The sequence below is a fragment of the Bos mutus genome, chromosome 5 (genome assembly GCF_027580195.1).
Source record: "Bos mutus isolate GX-2022 chromosome 5, NWIPB_WYAK_1.1, whole genome shotgun sequence".
Lineage (NCBI taxonomy): Eukaryota > Metazoa > Chordata > Mammalia > Artiodactyla > Bovidae > Bos > Bos mutus.
This window is the reverse complement of record NC_091621.1, coordinates 5,920,565-5,945,899: the sequence shown is the minus strand read 5'-3', so window position 1 is coordinate 5,945,899 and position 25,335 is coordinate 5,920,565. Positions and strand designations below refer to the sequence as shown.

The following is a 25,335-nucleotide window of genomic DNA, read 5'->3' as shown; positions in this document are numbered from 1 at the left end:
ATATTAATAAGAAGTATATGGGACTTCCCTGGTGGTCCAGTGGCTAACACTCTGTGCTCCCAATGCAGGGTGGGACCTGGGTTTGATCCCTGGTCAGGGAACTAGATCCCAAATGCTGCAACTAAGACCTGGTGCAGCCAAATAAATAAATATTTTTAAAGAAACAAGTGTAAGTACTACTGTTTTGCTAAGGGAAGTTTCAAACTTACTGATATTAATTCAAGCTTCTCATCAGATATAGTATATACTCTGATCTTCCCTTTTAAACCACCCCACCACCCCAAACCTACTAAAGCACTTTTAAAGAATGAAATCACGCATGAGTGTAAAGTTTGATTCTGAAGGTACATGGGAAGATGCTTATAACCTACTGTTATAAGGAGGTTAAGTCTTCAGCTCCTCTCTAATTATTTCATGCATTTAAATCTCATTTCCCACAGCTAAGAGAAGCCTGTGCAGGGCAGGGACAATATCTTCTATTTCTTTTGTACAGTGACTAGCACCATGCTTGGAAGATTATTAGCATTATACAGTGGGTAAAATCCTGATATTTATATTTTCACCTTTACGAGTTGAGAATTCATCATTCCACCACTGAAGGGAAACATTTTGCCTCTCCCACATTAAAGAACAGACACAGTCAGGTTTTCCACAAATGTTCACAAGAATTTCCCATGGTATTTGGTACTGCTAGGAGTTTAGAAACGTTCTTAGCAAACTAATTTTGAATATGAAACAATCAGTGCCTAAAAGAGGGAATTAAAATTTTCATTTAGAAATGGTTTTGCTTCATTCTTTCTGAATTATATTAACAAACACTTTGTTGGAATTTAATAGGCCTCTCGGGCTAGAAAAGTCTCATTTTTCTTTCCCACTGAACTATTTTATAGCAGAACAAATACTAATATACTCCATATGGGCCTATCTTTTTGCCTTTTGTAGGTTATGTCATCCAAAGTTTAAGCTTTTATCTCTTCACAGACAAAGGAAGCATATTTAGGATTTCAAACACTAAAGTGAACTAGTAGAGGTTTTAAATTAAATAGGGAAATGAGCTGCAATGAATGCTGTTCTTTCTTTGATGAAGAGATCATCAGTCTGCTTATTTGTCTGATAGTTATCTTTGTACCTTCTCGGGTTTATTATGCTGTCCAGGTACTACATCCTTGAAAAGGACTGCAGGGAATGAGGCAAATAAGTGAATTAGAAAACCCTGAGGAGGTATCAAAATTCCCTTTTGCACATCTTAGAAGGAAGGCCAACAAGGTCTGTCATAGCCTGGAATACTGTATTATGCCTTTGATTTAACAAATTAACAGGTTCTGAGCAGTCAATGGAGCATTTGAATAAATAAGATGTGAAGGCAGAGGAAATGACTGCTTGGTGAGAAAGAATTCAATCATCTCTAAGTCTGCAGAAGAAAGTATACACTCTGGTTCTACGAAATCAAAGTTGTGGGTTCCATGAGCTAATTTGATGCAGATAAAAATTCTCGTTTAAGCCAGCAACTGTACTCTTAGCCATCGCCAGCAGTCTCATAAATGCTGACTGATGGCATAAAAGGTAGAATGGGTGATCAGCATGGTCAGCTTGGTGCTGATCCATTCTTAATGTTGAGAAAACAAAAAAACCCTCAAAATGCATTGTTGCTGGTGGTGAACTAAACTGAATGCCTTCAACACATTACTCCAGCCTTGACATATTCCAATTACTCTGGCTGCTCCTGGGCTCTGGGCAGGAACAAGAGTAAGAGCACAATCCATCATACCTACTGACTCTATGCAGACTAAACATCACATCACAAAAGCACATTCATTAGGGTCCTTCTAATTTCAAGACACAGGATAAATACCTAAACAAGGAAATTTGTGACAAGTATGTAGATTTTTAAATTTAAAAAACAGTTTCAAAAAATGGACAATGTGCACCTGGGGCAAAAAAAGACACGAACTCAACCATTCTAAGTCCCAAACAATTTCAAGTTTACTTTTTACTTTAAGAAATAATCAGCTATAGAACCAAAATTACTAAGGCAATATGCTCTGAAAAACCTTAAGTTTAAAAACTCCTTACTGGACTTCCTGGTGATCCAGTGGCTAAGAATCCATTAGGAGACATAGGTTCGATCCCTAGTCTAGGAAGATCCCATATGCTGAATGGCAACTAAGCCCATGAACCTTAAGTACTAAAGCCTCAGCGCCCTAGAGCTTGTGCTCTGCAACAAGAGAAGCCACCGCGATGAGAAGCCCACGCACCACAACTAGGGAAAGACTGCATGCAGTAATGAAGGCCCAGCACAGCCAAAAACAAGTAAATAAATAACATTTTAAAATTCCTTACTATGTAAAAATTCAAACATATACAAAAGTAGAATACAAACTGTCCCCACATCACTCTCATGTCCTATTCCCTCAGTTGCATCCATTTTCAACAATCATTTCCAATTCTGCTTTATCTGAAGTCAACCTTGCACATTCCCTTAAAGTGAAAGTGCACTATATTTCATCTCTAAGCATTTAAGTTATTTCATCTCTAAACATTTCAGTAAATCCTTACAATTCTAACTGAGTGCCAACAGAATTTGTGGTATTTTGTGTTTTATTTTTCATTGCCTTTTATTTTAAATACTTAGGTCAGTGAAAGAGGAAATTTGGAGCAAGGAGAAAATTTAGATTTCTCAGTTTTTCTGGAATTTCTGGTACCTAAATACAGTTGTAAACTTTTCTCTTCCCAAAGAGGGAAACAGAGCTAGCAAGATATAGTCATTTAGTTTAACAAACATTAATTGAGCACTTGAGATGGGGCAAGGTGCCAGAGACAAAAAAAAAAAAGAGTAAAACAAAGACCCTTTCTGTAGAATGGGTGAGACAGACACACGAACAGACAATGTCAATATAATGTGGAAAAGCTAGGGTAATGGTATTCACAGGGTACCATGGGAACAGAGAATAAAGGCACTTAGACCAAATTAGCTATTCAAGAAAGACTTCCAGGAAGATGACATCTGAGTAAGTGCAAAAATACTGCAAAGAACTGTCACTATGTCATTATAATAAGTTCGATATCAAGTTTCTTTCAAGTGGATTTACTTCATTTTGTTGGGTGAGGAATTAGGTGGTAGGGGGAAGTTTCCTTAAAGAATACTAGTCTGAGAAGAGAGTGAAATATCAAGAATTGAATTGAGAGAGTAACAGGGACACATATACACTACCATGCGCAAAACAAGTAGCTAGTGGGAAACTGTTCGAGCACAGGGAGCTCAGCCGGGTGCTGTGATGACCTGGAGGGGTGGGGTGGCGCTGAGGATATATGTTATAGCTCGTTCACTTTGTTGTACAGCAGAAATTAACACAACACTGTAAAGCAATTATACCCCCCCAAAACAAAACAAAACCATTCTATCATGTCTTGAGAGAATACCAAAAGGCTTGGTCTCTACCCTCAAGGAGGTAGGAATCTATATAGAGAAAAATTAAGCCTGCATTAGAAAATTTTACTATGGAATAGCTAATCAAAATACAGATTTTAGTGATGGGAAGACAGGTATGGACTGAAATATTTAAGTAAGAGCTGGGACTTCAACCAAGATTTTGAACGTAAGTTTCAGTTCAGTTCAGTTCAGTCGCTCAGTCGTGTCTGACTCTTTGCGACCCCATGAATCGCTTAAACCTAGATCAAAAAAGGAAGCCAGCTGAGTAAAGAATATTAAAATATATGTCTTAAGTGGTAAAGAATTCTTCATCTTTAAAAAGTTTTTATTTATTCTTCCATATTTGGATTAAGTGAAGTAGGCAGGGAAAGGTCAAGATTTTTAATCTAAACCTCAAGCCTCCACAGAGATATGTGAACGTGTGTGCTCATGTATGTGTTAGATACGTTAGTGCTGGAGCATGAAGATTTGAATTGAGAATTTACAAGCAGATTCTAAACTATTCCATTGGAATAATACAATGTCAGGTACAAAAACAAAGATCTTCTCTGGAAGGTATCTAATTCTTGGGGAGGAATAAAAACACAAACTCATAAAAATGAAAGTTGTAAAAGACACAGAAAATTCAATCAATATTACAAGATTAAAAAAAATTTCAATTGTCACTCAGAGATTAATGATTCACCATTTATAATTCTATGTTTAATAACCGTAACAATAACAACAGCATCAGCCAACATTCATATAGCATGTACTATGAAGCCAAGTAATTAAATCATTTAATCCTCCAAAGTGCCTATGAGGCAGGTACTACTACAGATCTTCCTTACCTTATGATAAGGTTATATCCAAAAAAGCCATGGTAAGTTGAAAACACTGTAAATGCATTTAATACAACTATCCTACTGAACATCATAGCTTAGCCTAGCCTGCCTTAAATGTGCTCAGAACACTAACATTATTCTACAGCTGGGCAAAATCATCTAACACAAAGCCTATTTTACACTAAAGTACTGAATAGCTGATATAATTCATTCACTACTGTACTGAAAGCGAAAAACAGAATGGTTGTTTGGGTACAGAATGGTCTTAAGTGGATCGGTTTATTGGTTGGTTGCCCTCATGATCGTACAGCCGACTGGGAACTGTGGCTCGCTGTCACTGCCCGTGTCTTAGGACAGGATTATACTGAGTATCACTAGCCTGGGAAATGATCAAAATTCAAACACTGAAGTATGGTTTCCACTGAATGCATTATTGCTTTTGCACATCATAAAGTTGAAAAATCATTTAAGTTGGACTGTCTATATCCCTCCCACTTTACAGAGGAGGTTTGAAGACACAGTGAGATTAGTAATTACTCTTTCTTTAACTCTAGTTTTTCAAACTTTATCAATCAGAATTTGGGCTTTCCAGGTGGTTCAGTGGTAAAAAACCCATCTGCCAATGCTGGAGATAGGGGGTCGATCCCTGGGTCAGGAAAATCCCCAGGAGAAGGAAATGGCAACCCACTCAAGTATTCAAGCCTGGAGAATTCCATGGACAGAGGAGCCTGGAGGGCCCCAGTCCCTGGGGTCACAGAGTCGGACACGACTGAGCATGTACCCACAATCAGAATTTACATCAGAGGCTAACAAAAGACATATAGGTGTACTGTGAGAATAAGGTTGAAATTTAATATTTGTATAAATTCAGATAAATGTCTTATATCCTTCATTAACTTAAGTGAAATGGTGCATGACACTATCTTGGCAAAGAACCATAAAGATAAATGTCAAATCCATCCATGAGGTAAAGAGGTAAAGTTACAAATAGGAACTTACTCTAAAAATGGTGTGTTTAATAGACCAAAGAATGGTCTCTTAAACATTTCCCATCAGATTGAGGAAAGCATCTTTTTCATAATACTTACATACATGGAGAAAATAAATTATAATAAATGACCATAGCATATACAGCAATAAAGATAGCCAGTAGTAAAAACGCATTTGAAATAACTTCTGTCCCTACCGAACAGTAGAAAAATATTACTCCCCAGATAGGATCAGTTGCTTTTTTTTCCAACCTCTGACAGCAAATTATGCATAGCTATTTCCAGCATTTATTTATATTACGTGACATTATAATACAGTTTTTTGTTCAGTAGTCTTCTCTTCAGGCTGTGAGTCTTTGAGTATAGGGCCTGAATTTATGCATTCTGGGATTTAAAGCCCATACCTTCATCTAGTATCATGAATAGAATGAAGGCTTACTGAAGGAATAAATGAATGAATGATTTGACAGGTGACATCTAATAAAATCTCGAGCACTATAAATCATTATAGAAAAGTTAAAACATCAATAAGGTCACAAGGGTTTTGTTACTTTATGAGTATATTCTTGTCTCCCTTGTTGAGCATTTAAGGCCTTTTTACATTGGTCCTAATCTATCCTTTTAATCTTTTCTCATCTTCTCTTCTTTTAGTTAGATCCACTGTATGAATTACTTCCATTTTCTGGCTTGAGTTCTGTGCTCTATCATCTCTATACTTTTACTCAGTAATCTCCAAAAGTTTTAGCTTATGCAGTCCTTCAGTATAAATAAGTATACTTTACTTAACACTGTGATAATATGCTTATTGTAAAGCAATCATAAAAACAGAAGAAATATTTTAAACAAATGAGGTAGACATACATAAACAGAAGTTTTAATCTTTCCTTTGTGTAAACAATGCATTGTTTTGCATGTACTTCACTTTTAAAATCAATGATTTATATCAGAAAAACAAATCCCATAGAGTACTTGTGAGAATAAAATAAGTCTCTACATGTAAAGCACTTAGAACAATACTGGTCATATAGGTAACGTAGTAGATGTTAGTTAATTTAGTTAACATTATTACTGTCAATGCAGTTTCTTTTGACTGGAAAATTAATAATTCCACATACTTATCCTCCAGTCCCACTCCTACAAACCCCTTGAAGGCCAAAGTCATATGATATTTTTTCAAAGAATTGTTTGAATGCATCTCTTAAGTTAGGATTTCTCAAAGTAGGAGGTACTAAATCCTACAGAGCTTAGCAAGAAGCCATGGCTAAAAAGCCAAAAGAAAGATGGAACAGTTGGAAAAAATTAAGGATGGGTTTCTAGAAAATGAGGCAAATGAAAAAAGAAGTGATTATTAACCCTAAGAAAAATAAAATACACAAAAAGGAAATATAGTACATTATCTGGCTCTGTAGTAAACAACGCTTGTGTGTGTTAGTCGCTTGGTCATGTCCGACTCTTTGCAACCCCATGGACTGTAGCTAGCCAGGCTCCTCTACCCATGGGGACTCTCCAGGCAAGAACACTGGAGATCACGATAGGGTTGCCATGCCTTTCTCCAGGGGATCTTCCCAACTCAGTAATCTCCCAGGTCTTCTGCACTGCAGGCAGATTCTTTACCATCTGAGCCACCAAGGAAGCCCAAACGATGTTTAGATAGACCCAATGACAGAAACACTGACTACTAATTTAACCCCAAACTGTGATATAACCATATGGGAAAGATACAGCGTTATGCCAGCCCTCAAATCCTCAACTTTTGTTAGCAAAAGTCTAAAGGGAATTAAACATGAACTAGAAACTTAGGTATATTACTTTAAAACTCATAGATAAATACCAGAAGAAATTTAAAAACAACAGGGAAAAGGAAAAGATTTTCTTTCTAGAAACTTCTAGAAAGATAAAAGTAGTTTTGTACCACGAGATCAGCAGTGAGAATGGCATCTGTTCTTCTTTTCAGTAGTAACAGAAGTTAAAAAGCAAGGAAGCTTTCTCCTTGCTTTCAAAATTTTAAAAGAAAAATTAAAAGAAACAGAATTTTATATCCAGTCAACCTATTCAAAGCATTTTACAACATGCAAAGACTCAAAATTTTTTCTCCTATGCAGCACTCTTCCTCAGGAATTTATCTGCCAAGACACATTCATAGTAAAGAAGAGAATAAAAAAAAAAAGAGGAGAGAGGGAGGACACAGAATCCAGAAAATAGGAAATCCAATAGGTCTATTGATCAAATCATATTAAAAGTTATTGGTTTTAAGATCAATATGAAGGCATTCAGCTGAGTTTTAAAATGTTAAAATAGTTCTTGTGCTTTTAGACTTAGTTATACGTTAACATTAATCTGAACATAAAAGAAATTACAAGAGGTTTTCTCTCTTACCTGTAACACAGCAGCAAATAAGTATACTACTACAAAGATCACAGTTAAAGAAGTGTGACCACTTTTCATCAAATGAATAGTGTAGAGGAAAATTAAATGTCCAGGTATCACTAAAAGCAGTAGAACTTGAGCAGACTTATTATTTACTCCTGTAATATAAAATATAAAAGTTGTTAAAACAAAATCATGTATTGGTGAATAATAGATCATAGTTATTAAAATTTGAGAATTACTTCTAGTTATTACTACTATAGTGCACAGAATCACATAAAATTCAATTGCTAAAAATAAATTTTAACTATTTACAATTTGCTTAATTTTTAGAAATTTTCCCTATATGTTATATATTAATTAAATGAAAGGTGGTTGATGAAAGCTTGCTGTGAAGAACACTGATCAAACTATAACATTATAAAAACAGAGGGAAGACAAAAGAAAAAATATGAAGTTCTTAAAGTACTGGAACATATTTTTTTCCTACATCATTTAATTCCTTATTATTGATCATTTTAATAACTAAATGATACCTAATCATCTTCTAATAGAGGTTTTTTTGGTCATTAGATGTTTTAATTTTATTTTTCCTTTAGAAGTCTTTCACTGCTATTAAAAGACTGGGTATTTCTGAACCTCATTCAAAAGTTACACTTATTACAATACATTTATTTTCATCAGAAAAAAAAAGTTTTCAAGAATTGTGAGGTTTAAAATTGCGGTTTAGAGGCTTCCCTGGTGGTCCAGTGGTTAAGACTGGGCTTCCACGGCAGGGACACAGGTTTGATCCCTGGTTGCATAAGTTCTGCATGCCCGCCACACAGTGCAGTCAAAAATAAAATAAAATGGTGGTTTAGTTTTTTGGATATCATATGCCTGGTACATAACAATGTCCTTGTAACTGAGGTTATCCCCTCTCATTCTGCTTGTTGGGGATCAAATGCCTACATTTAGAAAGGTCAAAAGATTAATGTACGAAAGAGTGTGTGCTATGTGGTTAGCTGCTCAGTTGTGTCCGACTTTTTGCAACCCGAAGGACTGTAGCCCGCCAGGCATCTCTGTCCAAGGGGATTGTCCAGGCAACAGTACTGGAGTGGGTTGCCATGCCCTTCTCCAGGGGATCTTCCCAACCCAGGCTTGAACCCAGGTCTCCTGCATTGCAGGCAGATTCTTTATCAGCTGAGCCACTGGGGAAGCCCATGAAAGAGTATGCTTCCCTAAATCACCTAACAATGTTTTCTTATATGCACAAGGTTCTTCTTTCCTAACTTATAAACAAGATATCCAAGAGAAAGATAAAAAAGAAAAACTATACAAAGTTCTTTAACAATTGCAAAACTGATCCACAGTCTTTCGTTGTTGCTGTTCACTGAGATTTAGTGAACAAAATCTACTCTATTTAAAATCTATCTGGCTCTCAGAAACAGAAAACTGGGCAACATTCATAAACAAAATATGTATTCAACAAATGTTGCCTGCCTGTACTCACAGAGAGGAAGAGTTCCAGGAATAAAATATGCAAAAATCCACAAGCACCTACCTGGACCAAAAAAAGTTCTAAAAGGGTGGTAACAACCTTTGGGTTCATCAGGCAGTTCTCCTGGAATGCTGTGTAAATGAAGGTAGGTAGAAATCCGACTGGCCTGAATGGCCACCAAATTACCACCAATACCTGAAACAGAAGAAAAAACAAATAAGATAGCTTCGCATTTTCAATAATGTGCACAAATTCAACTGAATTTATGTCTCTATGTCACCCTCTGGGCCAATAAAACAGAACAAAGAGTTCTTCTGAAGTGTTGATTTATTTGATGTTGATGTAGATATTCCAAAGGCATAAAATTCCTGCTATGAAAGACTCATTCATTGTTTTTTCAAATCTAACTCACTGTTTGGTCTGAAAGCAGAGTAAGTAATTTTTTAAAATTACTATCGCAATCAAGATATAAAACTAGGTAAAAATATGTTTCACATTTATCATCTTAATACATTTATTCAAGTAGATAAGGCTTGATACACGTCTTCTCAGATTTTGTTGGGGTCGTTTAATGGACTGGGACCTGGTGGTCCGGAGTCGACGATAAGAAAGTGAAAGAGAGAAAGAGGCTGATATTCCCTGGTTTATGCAGAGAACCAATAAAGCCCTTGACACAGGGCTTGCATCGCTCACGAAGGCACAGGGAGCCCTCTCGAGGGGATGAAGGCACAGGGCGCCTTCTTGAGGGGGTCTTGGAAGCCCAGGCAGGAGAGTGAGCATGACGGGTTTCTACGCTCCAGAGAATTAGCCAGGGGAAGAGAGAGAGAGAGAAACAAAAAAGACATGGGGACCTAAGCTCTGATGGAGCAAAGGTGCTTTAATGATCTTTCTGTGAGTATATTTGGCTGTTGTACAAGAAATTTCTTTCGACAATAATAAAGATCAGAAAACCAAATGTACAGCAACTGTTACCAAGGGAACAAGGGATTAATAATGGTCACAAGGTCAGGAGACAATCCATATCTCAAGAAAGAGGATCGAGACTAAGCAGTTTTGTCATAAGGAGAATGTTTACTGAGGGAGACCCAAGCCTGTCTCATACAGTGACCTCAGTCCTGGGAACAGCTTGCTGCTCCACTTGATAAGGAGCAGAGGATTTATGAGAAACAGCACGTAGGAATCCTCCTGTTAAACATTCCTTGACAAGATTACTAAAGAAATTGGTATAAGACAGTAAAAAAAATACTCAAGAAAGTGATCTTTTAACCTAGATTATCCTCTCATGTACTCTGAGGAAGAGGAGTTAATGCCAAGAAGCAAAATTAATTCCAAAGGGTGGTAAATACCCACAGGGTGAATTAGGACACCCAAACTCTTTCTACTTTGACAGATTATGAGAGAAGGAGATAGTAGCCATAAAAAGAAGTAGGAAGAAAAAACAACTGAAAATTTCAAATTGTTGAATGCTGAGCATGAGCTAAAATAATCATTAAGAATATCTGTGAGCCCTGGACACAAGGGGAGTCTACACCCACTGTCAACTGTTGCTGCAAGCATGCTGTGAGTGCTTGTGAGATAGACTCAGGCAGGACAGAACACTTGAGAGAGCCAACTTTGGTGGCACACAGCAAGGAATCATATCCAGGACTTCCCTGGTGGTCCAGTGGTTAAGAATCTGCCTGCCAATGCAGGGAGAACAGGTTCCACTCCTGGTCTGAGAAGATCCCACATGTCACAGAGCAACTAAAGCCTGTGAGTCACAACTACGGAGCCCTCATGCTCTAGAGCCCATGCTCTACAAGAGAAGCCACTGCAACTGGAAGCCTGCACACTGCAATTAGAGAGTAGCTTCCGCTCACCACAACTAGAGAAAGCCTGCACCCAGCAACGAACACCCAGCATAGCCAAAAATTAAATGCATAAATAAATAAGTTTTTAAAAAAGAGAAAGAAACTGCATCCATTTCTGACTCCCTCTCTCATATGAGGGCTTCCCTGGTGGCTCAGATGGTAAAGAATCTGCCTGCGATGCAGGGGACCTGGGTTGGCAAGATCCCCTGGAGAAGGAAATGGCAACCCACCCCAATATTCTTGCCTGAATCCCCATGGACAGAGGAGCCTCGCAGGCTGTAGTCCATAGGGTCGCGGAGAGTTGGACAACAACAACAATAAAATTGGGATCATCTAAACTGAGTCCAGCCAGCTGATTCTAAATATAAAAGTTTTCACTATAAAAAATAAAAGCCTGTGAATGAATGGAGTAAGCAAATGTCTGCAATCTCTCATCATTCTTAAAACTGTTCTGCTCAAGAGGGAGAATAAAGGAATGTTTTCTGTAGAAACTGAACAAGAGAGACTCAGGCCTCAAGGATACCAGACACTATGTGGTACTGATGGAAAATAAGGATGAACTGGAAGTCTGCATAATTAACAGTGGGATTCCTTCAGACCTTCATTTTGTTCCACGGGGCAGGCAGGAGTCTAACATCCCAGAGCGGAAGTTCGATGTTCCAAACTTGGAGGGCTCCCCATGATATGGCCAACCAACCCCACCCCAATCTTCCAATAGTAAAGTGCCCAGTCAACCACCCTCTCCCACCTCCAAGCTACTTAGCTTCTCAAAGCCTCGGCTGCCTTCCTGTAAAACAGAGAAAACAATCCCTGTCTCATAGAGATGATGACATGAGCAAGTTTGTGTTTAAACTTGGCGACTTTACCACTCTTTTCTCATCAACTGATAGACCACACTGATAAAAAATCAGAACTATGAAGAAGTTTTTTAACAATATTATCAATCAACTTGATCTAAAGGACATTTATAGGACACATCACCCAACAATAGCAGAATACATAATTTTTACAAGTATACACATGGGAACATTCACACAGATGGACCACACTGTAAGCCATAAAAGTTTCAATAAATTTGAAATAATTGCAACATATAAAGTATGTTTTCTGGCCACAAGGGAAAAGATAGATATCTGAGAATTCCCCCAAATGCTGGAAAGTAAACAATACCCTTCCAAACAACCCACAAATCAAAGAAAAAAAAATCACATAGGAAATTTTAAAATATTCTGGATTTAATGAAAATGAAAACACAACATATTGAGATTTGTGGGACGTACCTTGAGTAGTACTTATAAATTCACAGCATTAAATCTTACATTAGAAGAGAAGAGTACTAGTCTATATAAAATAACTAATAAGAAACTGCTGTATAGCACAGGGAATTCTGCTCAGTACTCTCTAATGGCCTATTTGGGAAAAGACTCTAGAATGTTAAAAAAAAACAGTGGATGTATGTGTAACTGATTCACTTTGCTGTACACCTGAAACTAACACAACATTGTAAATCAACTATACTCCAATAAAACATTTTTAAAAACTCACATAATGAGACTAGCATAACTCTGCATTCAAAATCCAACAATGACAATATAAAAAAGGAAAATTATAAGCCAATCTTGTGAATCAAAATAAATGTAAAAAGATATCAATCTGCTGACAAACCAAATCCAGCAAAATGTTAAATGTGTAAAATACATCACCAAAAATCAGATTTATCTTAGGAATATAAGACTGACTTAATAATTGAAAATAATACATATAGCACATTAACAAATAAATGAAGGAAAAAGATGATTATATTATATGAATAAACAGAAAAGTTGATAAAATTCAGCATTTTATTATTTATTATTAAAAACGCTTAGCAAACCAGGAATTGAGGGGGACTTCTTTAAACTGATAACCACATACACTCACCCCCACACACACATCCACACACATGAAATGTGTCATATACAAAAGAGGTACTGCAGATCAATAAAGACTGATATATATTTTTCAATAAATAGTGTTTTTTAATTGCATATTTTTAATTCAAAAATTAATATTAAATGGAAGTCTTATAATTACTCTATCGTAAAAGCTCTAAGTAAAACAGTTCATTTTAACTCAGGTAAACGGTTTTCATGGCAGCCACAGCATTACACTTCATATATGTTGTTCTCCTGTCATGTAACATCCAACAGATAAGGTACCAAGAGCTCAGAACAGTTACTAATTGTTTGCTCTTTACATGCTGTAACATAAATAGCCACTATCTCAATCAAGCTACAGGCATCATGATAACAGAGGGAATTTGTCTTACTGCTAGCTGTACATAGCAGACACTGATCTAATTTGTTGGATAGCTATTTCATATTTTAAAATATAATTTTAATTAATTTATTTATTATAATTGGAGACTAATTACTTTTCAATATTGTGGTGGTTTTTGCCATACATTGACATGAATCAGCCACAGGTGTATAAGATAGTTATTAAACAACAAAAAAATACCAGTGGGGGTGTAATGGAATTGTGAATTAGTAAAGATTCCCTGGTGCTTCAGATGGTAAAGTGTCTGCCCGCGATGTGGGAGACCCGGGTTTGATCCCTGGGTTGGGAAGATCCCCTGGAGAAGGAAATGGCAACCCACTCCAGTACTCTTGCCTAGAAAATTCCATGGATGGAGGAGCCTAGTGGGCTACAGTCTATGCGGTCCAAAGAATCGGACACGACTGAGAAACTTGACTTCAAAGGTGAAGTGGCCAGTCTTAGATGAAAGAGTCCACTCTTCTTCTGGGATACAAGTAGAAAAGGTTAAGAGTAGAGATTAAGGTTAAGAGGTTAAGAAGAAGGGTAAAAGAAGAGGAAGGAGAAGGAAGCTGGGAGGTACGGGCCTAAAGCCTCTGTCTTCTCTGCACAGCTGCCCTACAGCAAACATTAAAGGAACTTCTGGCAGGTGGAAAACAAAGCTAGATGGAAATCTGAATCTACAGAAAGTAAAGAAGAGTGCTGAAAATGTTAAATATATCAGATCAGATCAGTTGCTCAGTCGTGTCCGACTCTTTGCGACCCCATGAATCGCAGCACGCCAGGCCTCCCTGTCCATCACCAACTCCTGGAGTTCACCCAGACTCATGTCCATCGAGTCAGTGATGCCATCCAGCCATATCATCCTCTGTCGTCCCCTTGTCCTCTTGCCCCCAATCCCTCCCAGCATCAGAGTCTTTTCCAATGAGTCAACTCTTTGCATGAGGTGGCCAAAGTACTGGAGTTTCAGCTTTAGCATCATTCCTTCCAAAGAAATCCCAGGGCTGATCTCCTTCAGAATGGACTGGTTGGATCTCCTTGCAGTCCAAGGGACTCTCAAGAGTCTTCTCTAACACCACAGTTCAAAAGCATCAATTCTTCGGCACTCAGCCTTCTTCACAGTCCAACTCTCATATCCATACATGACCACTGGAATAACCATAGCCTTGACTAGATGAACCTTTGTTGGCAAAGTAATGTCTCTGCTTTTGAATATGCTATCCAGGTTGGTCATAACTTTCCTTCCAAGGAGTAAGCGTCTTTTAATTTCATGGCTGCAGTCACCATCTGCAGTGATTTTGGAGCCCAGAAAAATAAAGTCTGACACTGTTTCTACTGTTTCCCCATCTATTTCCCATGAAGTGATGGGACTGGATGCCATGATCTTCGTTTTCTGAATGTTGAGTTTTAAGCCAACTTTTTCACTCTCCACTTTCACTTTCATCAAGAGGCTTTTTAGTTCCTCTTCACTTTCTGCCATGAGGGTGGTGTCATCTGCATATCTGAGGTTATTGGTATTTCCCCTGGCAATCTTGATTCCAGCTTGTGTTTCTTCCAGTCCAGCATTTCTCATGATGTACTCTGTATATAAGTTAAATAAACAGGGTGACAATATACAGCCTTGACGTACTCCTTTTCCTATTTGGAACCAGTCTGTTGTTCCATGTCCAGTTCTAACTGTTGCTTCCTGACCTGCATACAAATTTCTCAAGAGGCAGGTCAGGTGGTCTGGTATTCCCATCTCTTTCAGAATTTTCCACAGTTTATTGTGATCTCACACAGTCAAAGGCTTTGGCATAGTTGATAAAACAGAAATAGATGTTTTCTAGAACTCTCTTGCTTTTTCCATGATCCAGCGGATGTTGGCAATTTGATCTCTGGTTCCTCTGCCTTTTCTAAAACCAGCTTGAACATCAGGAAGTTCACGGTTCACATATTGCTAAAGCCTGGCTTGGAGAATTTTGAGCATTACTTTACCAGCGTGTGAGATGAGTACAATTGTGCAGTAGTTTGAGCATTCTTTGGCATTGCCTTTCTTTGGGATTGGAATGAAAACTGACCTTTTCCAGTCCTGTGGCCACTGCTGAGTTTTCCAAATTTGCTGGCATACTGAGTGCAGCACTTTCACAGCATCGTCTTTCAGGATTTGTAATAGCTCAACTGGAATTCTATCACCTCCACTAGCTTTGTTCGTAGTGATGCTTTCTAAGGCCCACTTGACTTCACATTCCAGGATGTCTGGCTCTAGGTCAGTGATCACACCATCGTGATTATTTTGGTCGTGAAGATCTTTTTTGTACAGTTCTTCTGTGTATTCTTGCCATCTCTTCTTACTATCTTCTGCTTCTGTTAGGTCCATACCATTTCTGTCCTTTATCGAGCCCATCTTTGCATGAAATGTTCCTTTGGTTTCTCTGATTTTCTTGAAGAGATCTCTAGTCTTTCCCATTCTGTTGTTTTCCTCTATTTCTTTGCATTGATGGCTGAAGAAGGCTTTCTTATCTCTTCTTACTATTCTTTGGAACTCTGCATTCAGATGTTTATATCTTTCCTTTTCTCCTTTGCTTTTCGCTTCTCTTCTTTTCACAGATATTTGTAAGGCCTCTCCAGACAGCCATTTTGCTTTTTTGCATTTCTTTTCTATGGGAATGGTCTTGATCCCTGTCTCCTGTACAATGTCACGAACCTCATTCCATCGTTCATCAGGCACTCTATCTATCAGATCTAGGCCCTTAAATCTATTTCTCACTTCCACTGTATAATCATAAGGGATTTGATTTAGGTCATACCTGAATGGTCTAGTGGTTTTCCCTACTTTCTTCAATTTAAGTCTGAATTTGGCAATAAGGAGTTCATGGTCTGAGCCACAGTCAGCTCCTCGTCTTGTTTTTGCTGACTGTATAGAGCTTCTCCATCTTTGGCTGCAAAGAATATAATCAATCTGATTTCAGTGTTGACCATCTGGTGATGTCCATGTATAGAGTCTTCTCTTGTGTTGTTGGAAGAGGGTGTTTGTTATGACCAGTACATTTTCTTGGCAAAACTCTATTAGTCTTTGCCCTGCTTCATTCTGTATTCCAAGGACAAATTTGCCTGTTACTCCAGGTGTTTCTTGACTTCCTACTTTTGCATTCCAGTCCCCTATAATGAAAAGGACATCTTTTTTGGGTGTTAGTTCTAAAAGGTCTTGTAGGTCTTCATAGAACCATTCAACTTCAGCTTCTTCAGTGTTACTGGTTGGGGCATAGACTTGGATTACTGTGATATTGAATGGTTTGCCTTGGAAGTGAACAGAGATCATTCTGTCATTTTTGAGATTGCATCCAAGTACTGCATTTCAGACTCTTTTGTTGACCATGATGGCTACTCCATTTCTTCTGAGGGATTCCTGCCCACAATAGTAGATATAATGGTCATCTGAGTTAAATTCATCCATTCCAGTCCATTTCAGTTCGCTGATTCCTAAAATGTTGACATTCACTCTTGCCATCTCTTGTTTGACCACTTCCAATTTGCCTTGATTCATGGACCTGATATTCCAGGTTCCTATGCAATATTGCTCTTTACAGCATTGGACCTTGCTTCTATCACCAGTCACATCCACAGCTGGGTATTCTTTTTGCTTTGGCTCCATCCCTTCATTCTTTCTGGAGTTATTTCTCCTCTGATCTCCAGTAGCATATTGGGCACCTATTGACCTGGGGAGTTTCTCTTTCAGTATCCTATCATTTTGCCTTTTCATACTGTTCATGGGGTTCTCAAGGCAAGAATACTGAAGTGGTTTCCCATTCCCTTCTCCAGTGGACCACATCCTGTCAGATCTCTCTACCATGACCCGCCCATCTTGGGTTGCCCCACGGGCATGGCTTAGTTTTATTGAGTTAGACAAGGCTGTGGTCCTAGTGTGATTAGATTGACTAGTTTTCTGTGAGTATGGTTTCAGTGTGTCTGCCCTCTGATGCCCTCTTGCAACACCTACCGTCTTACTTGGGTTTCTCTTACCTTGGTCTTGGTTAAACATATAGGGAAATATAAAAAGATACCAACCCCTCAGTTTTAATCTTTTAAAAAAATAACTGTGGAAAGCAAAAATGTTACAGGGTTTATAACAAAGTAGAATGTATGACAAAAAGAGCTCATAAGAAAGAGTGAAATTGCAAAAGGATAAGACATAAGGTTCTTATACATAAAGGATAAGAGATAAGGTTTTTATCCTTTATGTAAAGTAGTATATTGCTGTTTGAAAGAGACTGTGATAAAGATATAATAAGCCCTAGATTAGTAGTTCTCAAAGTATGGTCTGGAAAGAAGGTTAGAAGGAAGGTTAGATTCAGAAATTCTAACTCCTGGACAACATATGTACCAGAAGGGGAGGTTCACATCATATATTAGCATGGAAAAAACTTTATGAAATTCTGTGGAAAAGAAGTATTTTTAACCCAATGTTTTCCAAACTTAGCTGACCACAGAACTCACTTTTCAAATTATACTTATTAACATGTCGAGAACTATTGTTACAGGAAATATATTTTAGAAAACGTTACTGGTTCTGAGAGTTGTTAATAAAATTTAAAAGATACCCTAGATATGACTCCTTATCTTTATTTGAGGATTAAATAGTATGCATAGAAGACCTAAAAGTCATTTGCCACATAGTAGGGGCTTACTAAATAGCAAATGATGATGATAATGATATGATAAAGACTATGACAAAACAGGGATCTTTTAAATAGTACATGCCTTAGCACATTTTAAATGAAATTCAATTCTCAGAAGTTCCACTTTCTCTGAGGAATGTGGAATAACTCTTCTCTATCAATGTTTTTAATGAACAGCATTTAACACTAGAAAGAGTTTACAGTGATACCCAACTAAGAGGTTTACTTACTGAGATACAGAAAAAGATTTACCACCATGCCAGACCATACACAGACTTCCAAAGATAGCACTTCAGCAAACTGTTTCTTATGGAAGGTGAAATCACAGAGAAACTAAAATCTTACTACTAAAGGGGTTGTAATTTAAGTTAAATTTCTCATTAAAATGCTGGGCAGCATGGTTCTAGCTGGGCAACACAGTTCTAACAGTCATTGTTGGATAATATTTATCCTAGTAAACTCATCAAATAATAGTCATTGAAAAGGATTTGAACAGGGGGAAAGAAAGTAGTAGCTATTCCAGGCAGTGAAAATTACATCTCAGTACAGCCACAATACAAGAATCAAATCATGATGAAGGATATAGTTGTATGCATATAGGGAGTCTTAATAGCTAGGGAGAAAAATTCTAATTTGATTGGACAGGCAGGAGAAAATCACTGTTAAATCCCATTATCTTAAAACTAATGTAATAAAAACAATGCTTAAGGTAGACCAGTCTTCTAGTGACATTCAATTTGTATTGAATAGGGAGTGAGTCAAGAAGGCTACTTTATTACTTGACTGATGGCTGGACTGAGATATTAGTGGACTAAAGTGGTAAGACATACTTGTTATATAAATAAATAAACAAATAAATTATGTTAATGTACAAATAGACAAGTTTTGGTCATTATCTATTCAAAGAGGATGAAGAACCAGGTAGAATCAAATAGTTTTATGATTTTACGGGCAGGGAGAATGTTGGTATCAGGAAAATTGGAAGGGGCATCTCTGTTGCTGCTGCTGCTAAGTCGCTTCAGTCGTGTCCGACTCTGTGCGACCCCAGAGACGGCAGCCCACCAGGCTCCCCCGTCCCTGGGATTCTCCAAGCAAGAACACTGGAGTGGGTTGCCATTTCCTTCTCCAATGCATGAAAGTGAAAACGCTCCTCCATCCATGGGATTTTCTAGGCAAGAGTACTGGAGTGGGGTGCCATTGCCTTCTTTGCAATTTATTCATTTACTGAAAAATTAAAATGTTAAGTAAAAATTTTAGATATGGGGACTTCTGTAGTGGCTGAGCAGTTAAGAATCCATCTTGCAATTCAGGGGACATGGGTTCCATCCCTGGTTGGGGAACTAAGATTCCACATGATTCAGAGCAACTAAGAACCCACACAACTAGAGAACTGGTGTGTGGCAATGGAGACCTCATGTGCCACAACTAAGGCTGGATGCAGGAAAATAAATAATTTTTTAAAAAAATTTTAGATATGAAATTAGATTTTAGAGAATTTGCCTCTGTAGAACATATTTTCTTATCTATAAATATATAAAGTGATTTATAGTAAATGTTATATCCTCTGATATAGTTTCCTCCAGGAAGAATTATTTTAAATTATATTGGCTTAGGTTATCATGAAATCTAGTTTAATGACAGCCAGCCCTAAAGCCAGTGGGACTGGATTAAAATTATCTTTTTTAAATGGTATTTTAAATGGAATTTATTAAAAAATCCCTGTGAATTTAACTATTATAATTCCCATTTTATAGATAAGAAAAAACATAAAGCAGATCTGAAAAGGATCAGCAGAGGAATGATAGATTTTAATGGGCTGAATTGACTTCAGCAATGCTTAAATCTAGCTAACTCTAATTTAGCCACAAAGATTGATGAGGGCAGCAACAAAACAATGTAAGACAGCATATAAGATAAGGCCAAAGTAAATAATAATAGACTATGGAAATATCCTATGTGGCTCAGATGGTAAAGAATCTGCCTGCAGTGCAGGAGACCCAGGTTCAATCCCTGGGTCGGGAGATCCCCTGGAAAAGGGAGTGGCTACCGGCTCCAATATTCTTGGCTAGAGAATTCCATAGACAGAGGAGCTACAGTCCATGGGGTCACAGAGTCAAACATAAGTGAGTGACTAACACTTTTTTTTTTCATTCTGCACAGTAACTTTAAAAATCAAGTATGTTTGACTCTTAAATTAATATCTAGAGATAAGATTAAGTAAGAGTTTTTTTCAAAAATATGTTCTGTATACTGAGAACATGGAATGTAATTTCTACCACAAGCAACAACCTGGTACTGAAAACAAAATAGATACAACATTTATTTATTTACTAAATGGATAGAAATAAAATGAAAGAGAGACCTCTGAATTCAAAGATTCCTGTTCATACCTAAGAATACCAAGAGATACTACATCGTTATGAAACAGTAATTCTTACCATTAATAACTGGTGTGTAAACAACAATCCCAACCAAGTTTGGATCAGATACAGTTGTGTCCAGAATAAGGCCCCCAATGCTGAAAGATATAAAATCATGTAATTTAGGGAAGAGGAAAGGACATGGACTAATTTGAAATTATTTTTTTATATATAAACACTTCTAGTTTTAAAAATAAATATTTAGCTATTTTAAAAATTGAATAAAAAGAAAAGATATTAACAGTAAAAATCAATGTCAAAAGTAAAACGTTGATAATAAAACATGGCATAAGATGTAGCCCCACATTTCAGGGCTCTCCTTCTGGTCTGTGTATTTACATATGCTATTTGTAAAAAGAAAAAAAAAAACATACTTTCAGTGCACTAAAATGTCTGGAAGAGCATATTAGAAATTACTAACAATGTATATCCCTAGGGCTGAGACTGACAGGAGACTCATGGTTACTTAATATCCTTCTGTGCTTATTCGTTTTTTTTTTTAAATCATGTGCATTTTATTATCTTTATAATTTAAAAATTTTTTAAAGAGTATTTTTTTACATTTGAAGTAAGCAAGCCACTAAGGGATGACTTTTATTCTGTTCACATTAGATATAGTACATGACAGCATCTTATCATTGCTAAGTTAAAGTAATGAGTTGTAGCCAGAGGAGGAGCTGACCTGGAGAACAGAGGTCCAGAAAAGTAACATACTTTTTTCTTTTTATATAGTGGCAAGACATACTATCAATATCTCAATGGAGCTTGGAGATTTTTGTTGTTGTTTCCAAGACCATTATCAATTGGTTAACTTCAGTCTGTTGGTCTACCTAGTATTATATAAAACAGTGTTGGTCCCAGTATTTCATGGGATCCTGTTGTTTAAATCCACATTACAGAAAAATGAACCATATGTTGTCATGGAACAGGGTTGATGGTCAAAGTATCAGATCCAATGTACTTACCACTACCAGATAATACTAGGAAATTATTTTTTAAAATTCATTATTAGATCTTTATTATTTTAGTTCTTGAATAATTCAAAGGCTTAATATGCTTATTCTTCTAGGAGTTCCCATAAAACGGTATACTATAAAGTCTAAAAATAGTTATCCTTAGAAATATTTTACTATTTTATGCCCTAATTTAAAAAAATACATATTTCCTAGAATAAAGTAGTTAAGTGTCAAAGAATAAATCTCCCTGCCAAAACACATAGATAATGCTGTGCAGATAAAAGGAACACTTGCTAAAATACATTTTTAAATAGTTGTATTACCCAGGCAATAAAACTTATAGAAAAGATAGAAAATACAAACAAAAAGAATAAAATAAAAATCAACCATAGTTACATCACTCAGAGTTATACTGTTACCATGTTGATATACAGACTTCGAAACATTTTTAAACATGTATATTTTTAAAAAATAAAAACTCAAATTGTAAAAGTGCTTCTGCTGCTACTGCTAGGTCACTTCAGTCGTGTCCGACTCTGTGCGACTCCATAGACGGCAGCCTACCAGGCTCCCCCGTCCCTGGGATTCTCCAGGCAAGAACACTGGAGTGGGTTGCCATTTCCCTCTCCAATGCATGAAAGTGAAAAGTGAAAGTGCAGTCACTCAGTCGTGTCCGACTCTTCGCGACCCCATGGACTGCAGCCTACCAGGCTCCTCCATCCATGGGATTTTCCAGGCAAGAGTGCTTCACTTTTATTAAATTGTATTTTTATCAAACAAACATATATGCATCATTTAAAAGGTGAAAGTACCACAAAGCATATAACATAGTCCCTAGCCCTAACCCCACGTCCTGCTCTCCACTAGCAATTCTTTTTAACTTCTTTAACTGTTTCTTCTGACATTTACTCCTCTATTTCTAAACAGTATGTTTATACTGCTATTCCTTGATTTTTAATTTCAGACATTTACCTAATGATGTCCAACAGCGGGATGAGCATTTAGTCTCTCTTTCTCTTCCCTCCCCACTGAAGTCCCTTCATAATTCCCTTCCTTGCCCTCTCCTGCCAATCTGGTGATAGCATTCCAACTTTTGGTGAAATATTTAGGTTTCACTTTATTAGAACAGTGAAATCATTATTCACAATTATTCTCCTTCTCTTTCTGTTATTAAAAATTCCACTGTGATGAATATTCTTAACAATTCAATCATTTGCATATATCCATAAGTATATCTTTTAAGTCCTGTCAGAGTCCTAGAAGTGGAGTAATCCAACAGTATGTACATTTCTAAGGTTTTCTGATATTTACTTGAGCAACTTAGTGTTCAAAATAAGCAATGTCCTTGTCAGGTTAAAACTCACACAAAGATAAAAACACCACTGGATTTTAATCATCAGTCTCGTTAGGATTTGGTTGGGGAAAGGTATGAAACTGCTAGCACATGAGGTTCTATGCATATACTGATTTCAGTAATCCTTGTCACTTATATCTCAATCACCTGGGATAATAAAGAGCTGGCTACACAAAATGACAGACCTGAGAAATAAAAATAGGCAATTGGTTTGCTTTAATATATACACAGATATATGCATATATAATAACCCACAAACACACACACTTTAATACTAACCTACTTATAACCATAGCAGTTATGACAGGCTCCCAGCCTGAGTGGAGAACTGTCCTTGTGGCTGGATGTTTGGCAGCTATTATAATCCAGATAGGAGTTAGAGCCAAGAAAACGACACCAACTAACGGAGGAATGTAGTAGTATGTCTCTAAAATTAGAAAAGACAACATTTCAATCTCTCTTCTAACCATGTAGCACATGTAAATATTAAAAGTTTGCCAGAAGATATATTATCAAACATACTCACGCTATATATATACTTTATATAAATTTCAATCAAACTGAAAACTATAGATAAGGTAAAAATGTTACATAATGTAACTGAAAACTAATATATTAATTCAACATTTATTGAAATAGTTACGTGACCTAGAAGTGAACAAGAAGAAGAAAAACAACAGTTAAAAGACTTACTTGGCTCCTACCATTTACCAAGTACTGTGCTAAAAGCTCTGTGCTCATTATCTCACTTAATTTGTCCTTAAACGTATGAGGTAGAAACTCATTCCTACCTTATAAAGAAATGAGGCTTAGGAGTTTAAGAGTACATGCGTGTGTGTGTGCTCAGTTGCTTAGTCATGTCCAACTCTTTTCAACTCCCTGGACTGTAGCCCACCGGCTCCTCAGTCCATGGAATTTCCCAGGCAAGAATACTGGCATGGGTTACCAGTCCCTTCTCCAGGGGATCTTCCTGACCCAGGGATTGAACCCTCATCTCCTGTATCTCCTGTACTGGCAGGTGGATTCTTAACCAATAAGCCACCTGGGAAGCCCCAAGAAATAGCAAAAATTGGGAGAAAAGGACATCTGTTTAACACCAAAGTTAGCGCTCCAATCGCCAAACTATACAGACCGATAGGATATTGTTTTTACCCATCAGCAACTTACAGCATATGCATTCCATAGAACACCGGCCAATCAATTGATAACAGATATCCTCCCCATCCTGAATAGTGTTACAAGCTCCAAAGTAAAAATGAAATACTAGGTCTAATAAAGATAAATGGATTTCTTCACTGCAAAATTCCTCAGAACCTTCATTATGTCAAGACAGAATATAGTATACTATATTAACCACAGTTTGACCAGACTTCCTCATTTCATATCTGGATGTTACAACTTAACTTGGACAAGAAATTTAACTTCTATACACTTCTATTTCCTTATCTATAAAATGGCAAAATTTATAACTATTTCATGAGGTTATTATAAGTCTTAAGAGAATTAACTCACGTAGTTGAACTACAATAGTGCCCTGGCACATAGCTAACATTTACTGAACACTTACTACCATCATAATCATCACTGCCATTAACATACTTTTATTTGTGACATACTTAGGTAACAGACTACCATGATTTTTTTAATACCTCTCGTGGCAGACTGTCTTACTTGATCACAATTATCCTCTCCTCATTCTTGTTATGCTTTCCTAGAGAGTTCAGCAAAGCTTACTGACTTTGGCTTGGCTTGGCTTGCTTCGTATATGCTATCTCTGAGCAAAATCTAAAACGTGTTTTCAGAAATCACTGTAAGATTTACATATATATAGATAGATAATAAGCTGCTTTCAGGACACTGATGACTATTATTACAGTTCTGTGATCCCTGAGACAGGGGAAAGAAATGAGATAAGCCCTACAATAGCCTGAAGCACTGTACTGTGAAGTAGTGAACTGTCGCTCAGTTATGTCTGACTCTTTTGCGACCCCATGGACTGTCGCCTGCCAGGCTCCTCTGTCCACGGGATTTCCCAGGCAAGAATACCAGAGTGGGTTGTCATTTCCTTCTCCAAGGGATCTTCCTGACCCGGAGATTGAACCTACATTTCCTGCATTGCAGGTGGATTCTGTACTGTTGAGCCACTTTCTAACTAAAGACACATTTCAGACCACAGCTCAGAAAGAGAGAATTCTCTAGCAGAGTGGGTCTAAAGCAGCAGGAATTCACAGGGCAGAACACTGGAGAAGAGGAAGCTACTGGAGAAAGAGCTTGCAAACTGAACACCAAGCCATGCACGCATAGGGCGAACTCCACAAGGCTAGACTAAGAATAACGGGAGAGCTGTAAACTGAAAAATTCCCGAGTTTAAAAAGGGGTAGAAGTCATTTGAGATCTAACCCCTAGAGAAGAGAGCCTATTTGAACCCTGAAAACATTTAGTGAAGACCAGAGAAGGTCACTTCTTAGCAGTAGCACTAGTAGCACTAAAGAGTGAAGTCGCTCAGTCGTGTCCAGCTGTTTGCGACCCCATGGACTGTAGCCTACCAGGCTCCTCCGTCCATGGGATTTTCCAGGCAAGAGTACTGGAGTGCGCTGCAACTTCCTTCTCCAGGGGATCTTCCCAACCCAGGGATCAAACCTAGGTCTCCCGCACTGCAGGCAGGCGCTTTACCATCTGAGCCACCAGGGAAGCCCATTTGTTTATTTTTGT

At 37.4% G+C, this 25,335-nt stretch overlaps 1 protein-coding gene across 5 annotated transcripts in view; it reads right to left on the bottom strand.

Moving 5' to 3' along the window:
* SLC41A2 (solute carrier family 41 member 2) overlaps positions 1 to 25,335 on the bottom strand; it is a 142,870-nt gene that overhangs the window by 20,460 nt on the left and 97,075 nt on the right. For all 5 annotated transcript variants that reach the window (XM_070370235.1, XM_070370232.1, XM_070370231.1 and 2 more), the window contains exons 7-10: positions 22,903 to 23,050; positions 20,332 to 20,411; positions 9,154 to 9,285; positions 7,620 to 7,768 (exon numbers count right to left, since the gene is read on the bottom strand). In XM_070370235.1, the coding sequence (XP_070226336.1) occupies positions 7,620 to 7,768; positions 9,154 to 9,285; positions 20,332 to 20,411; positions 22,903 to 23,050 (509 nt within the window). The remainder of the gene's footprint in view (positions 1 to 7,619; positions 7,769 to 9,153; positions 9,286 to 20,331; positions 20,412 to 22,902; positions 23,051 to 25,335) is intronic.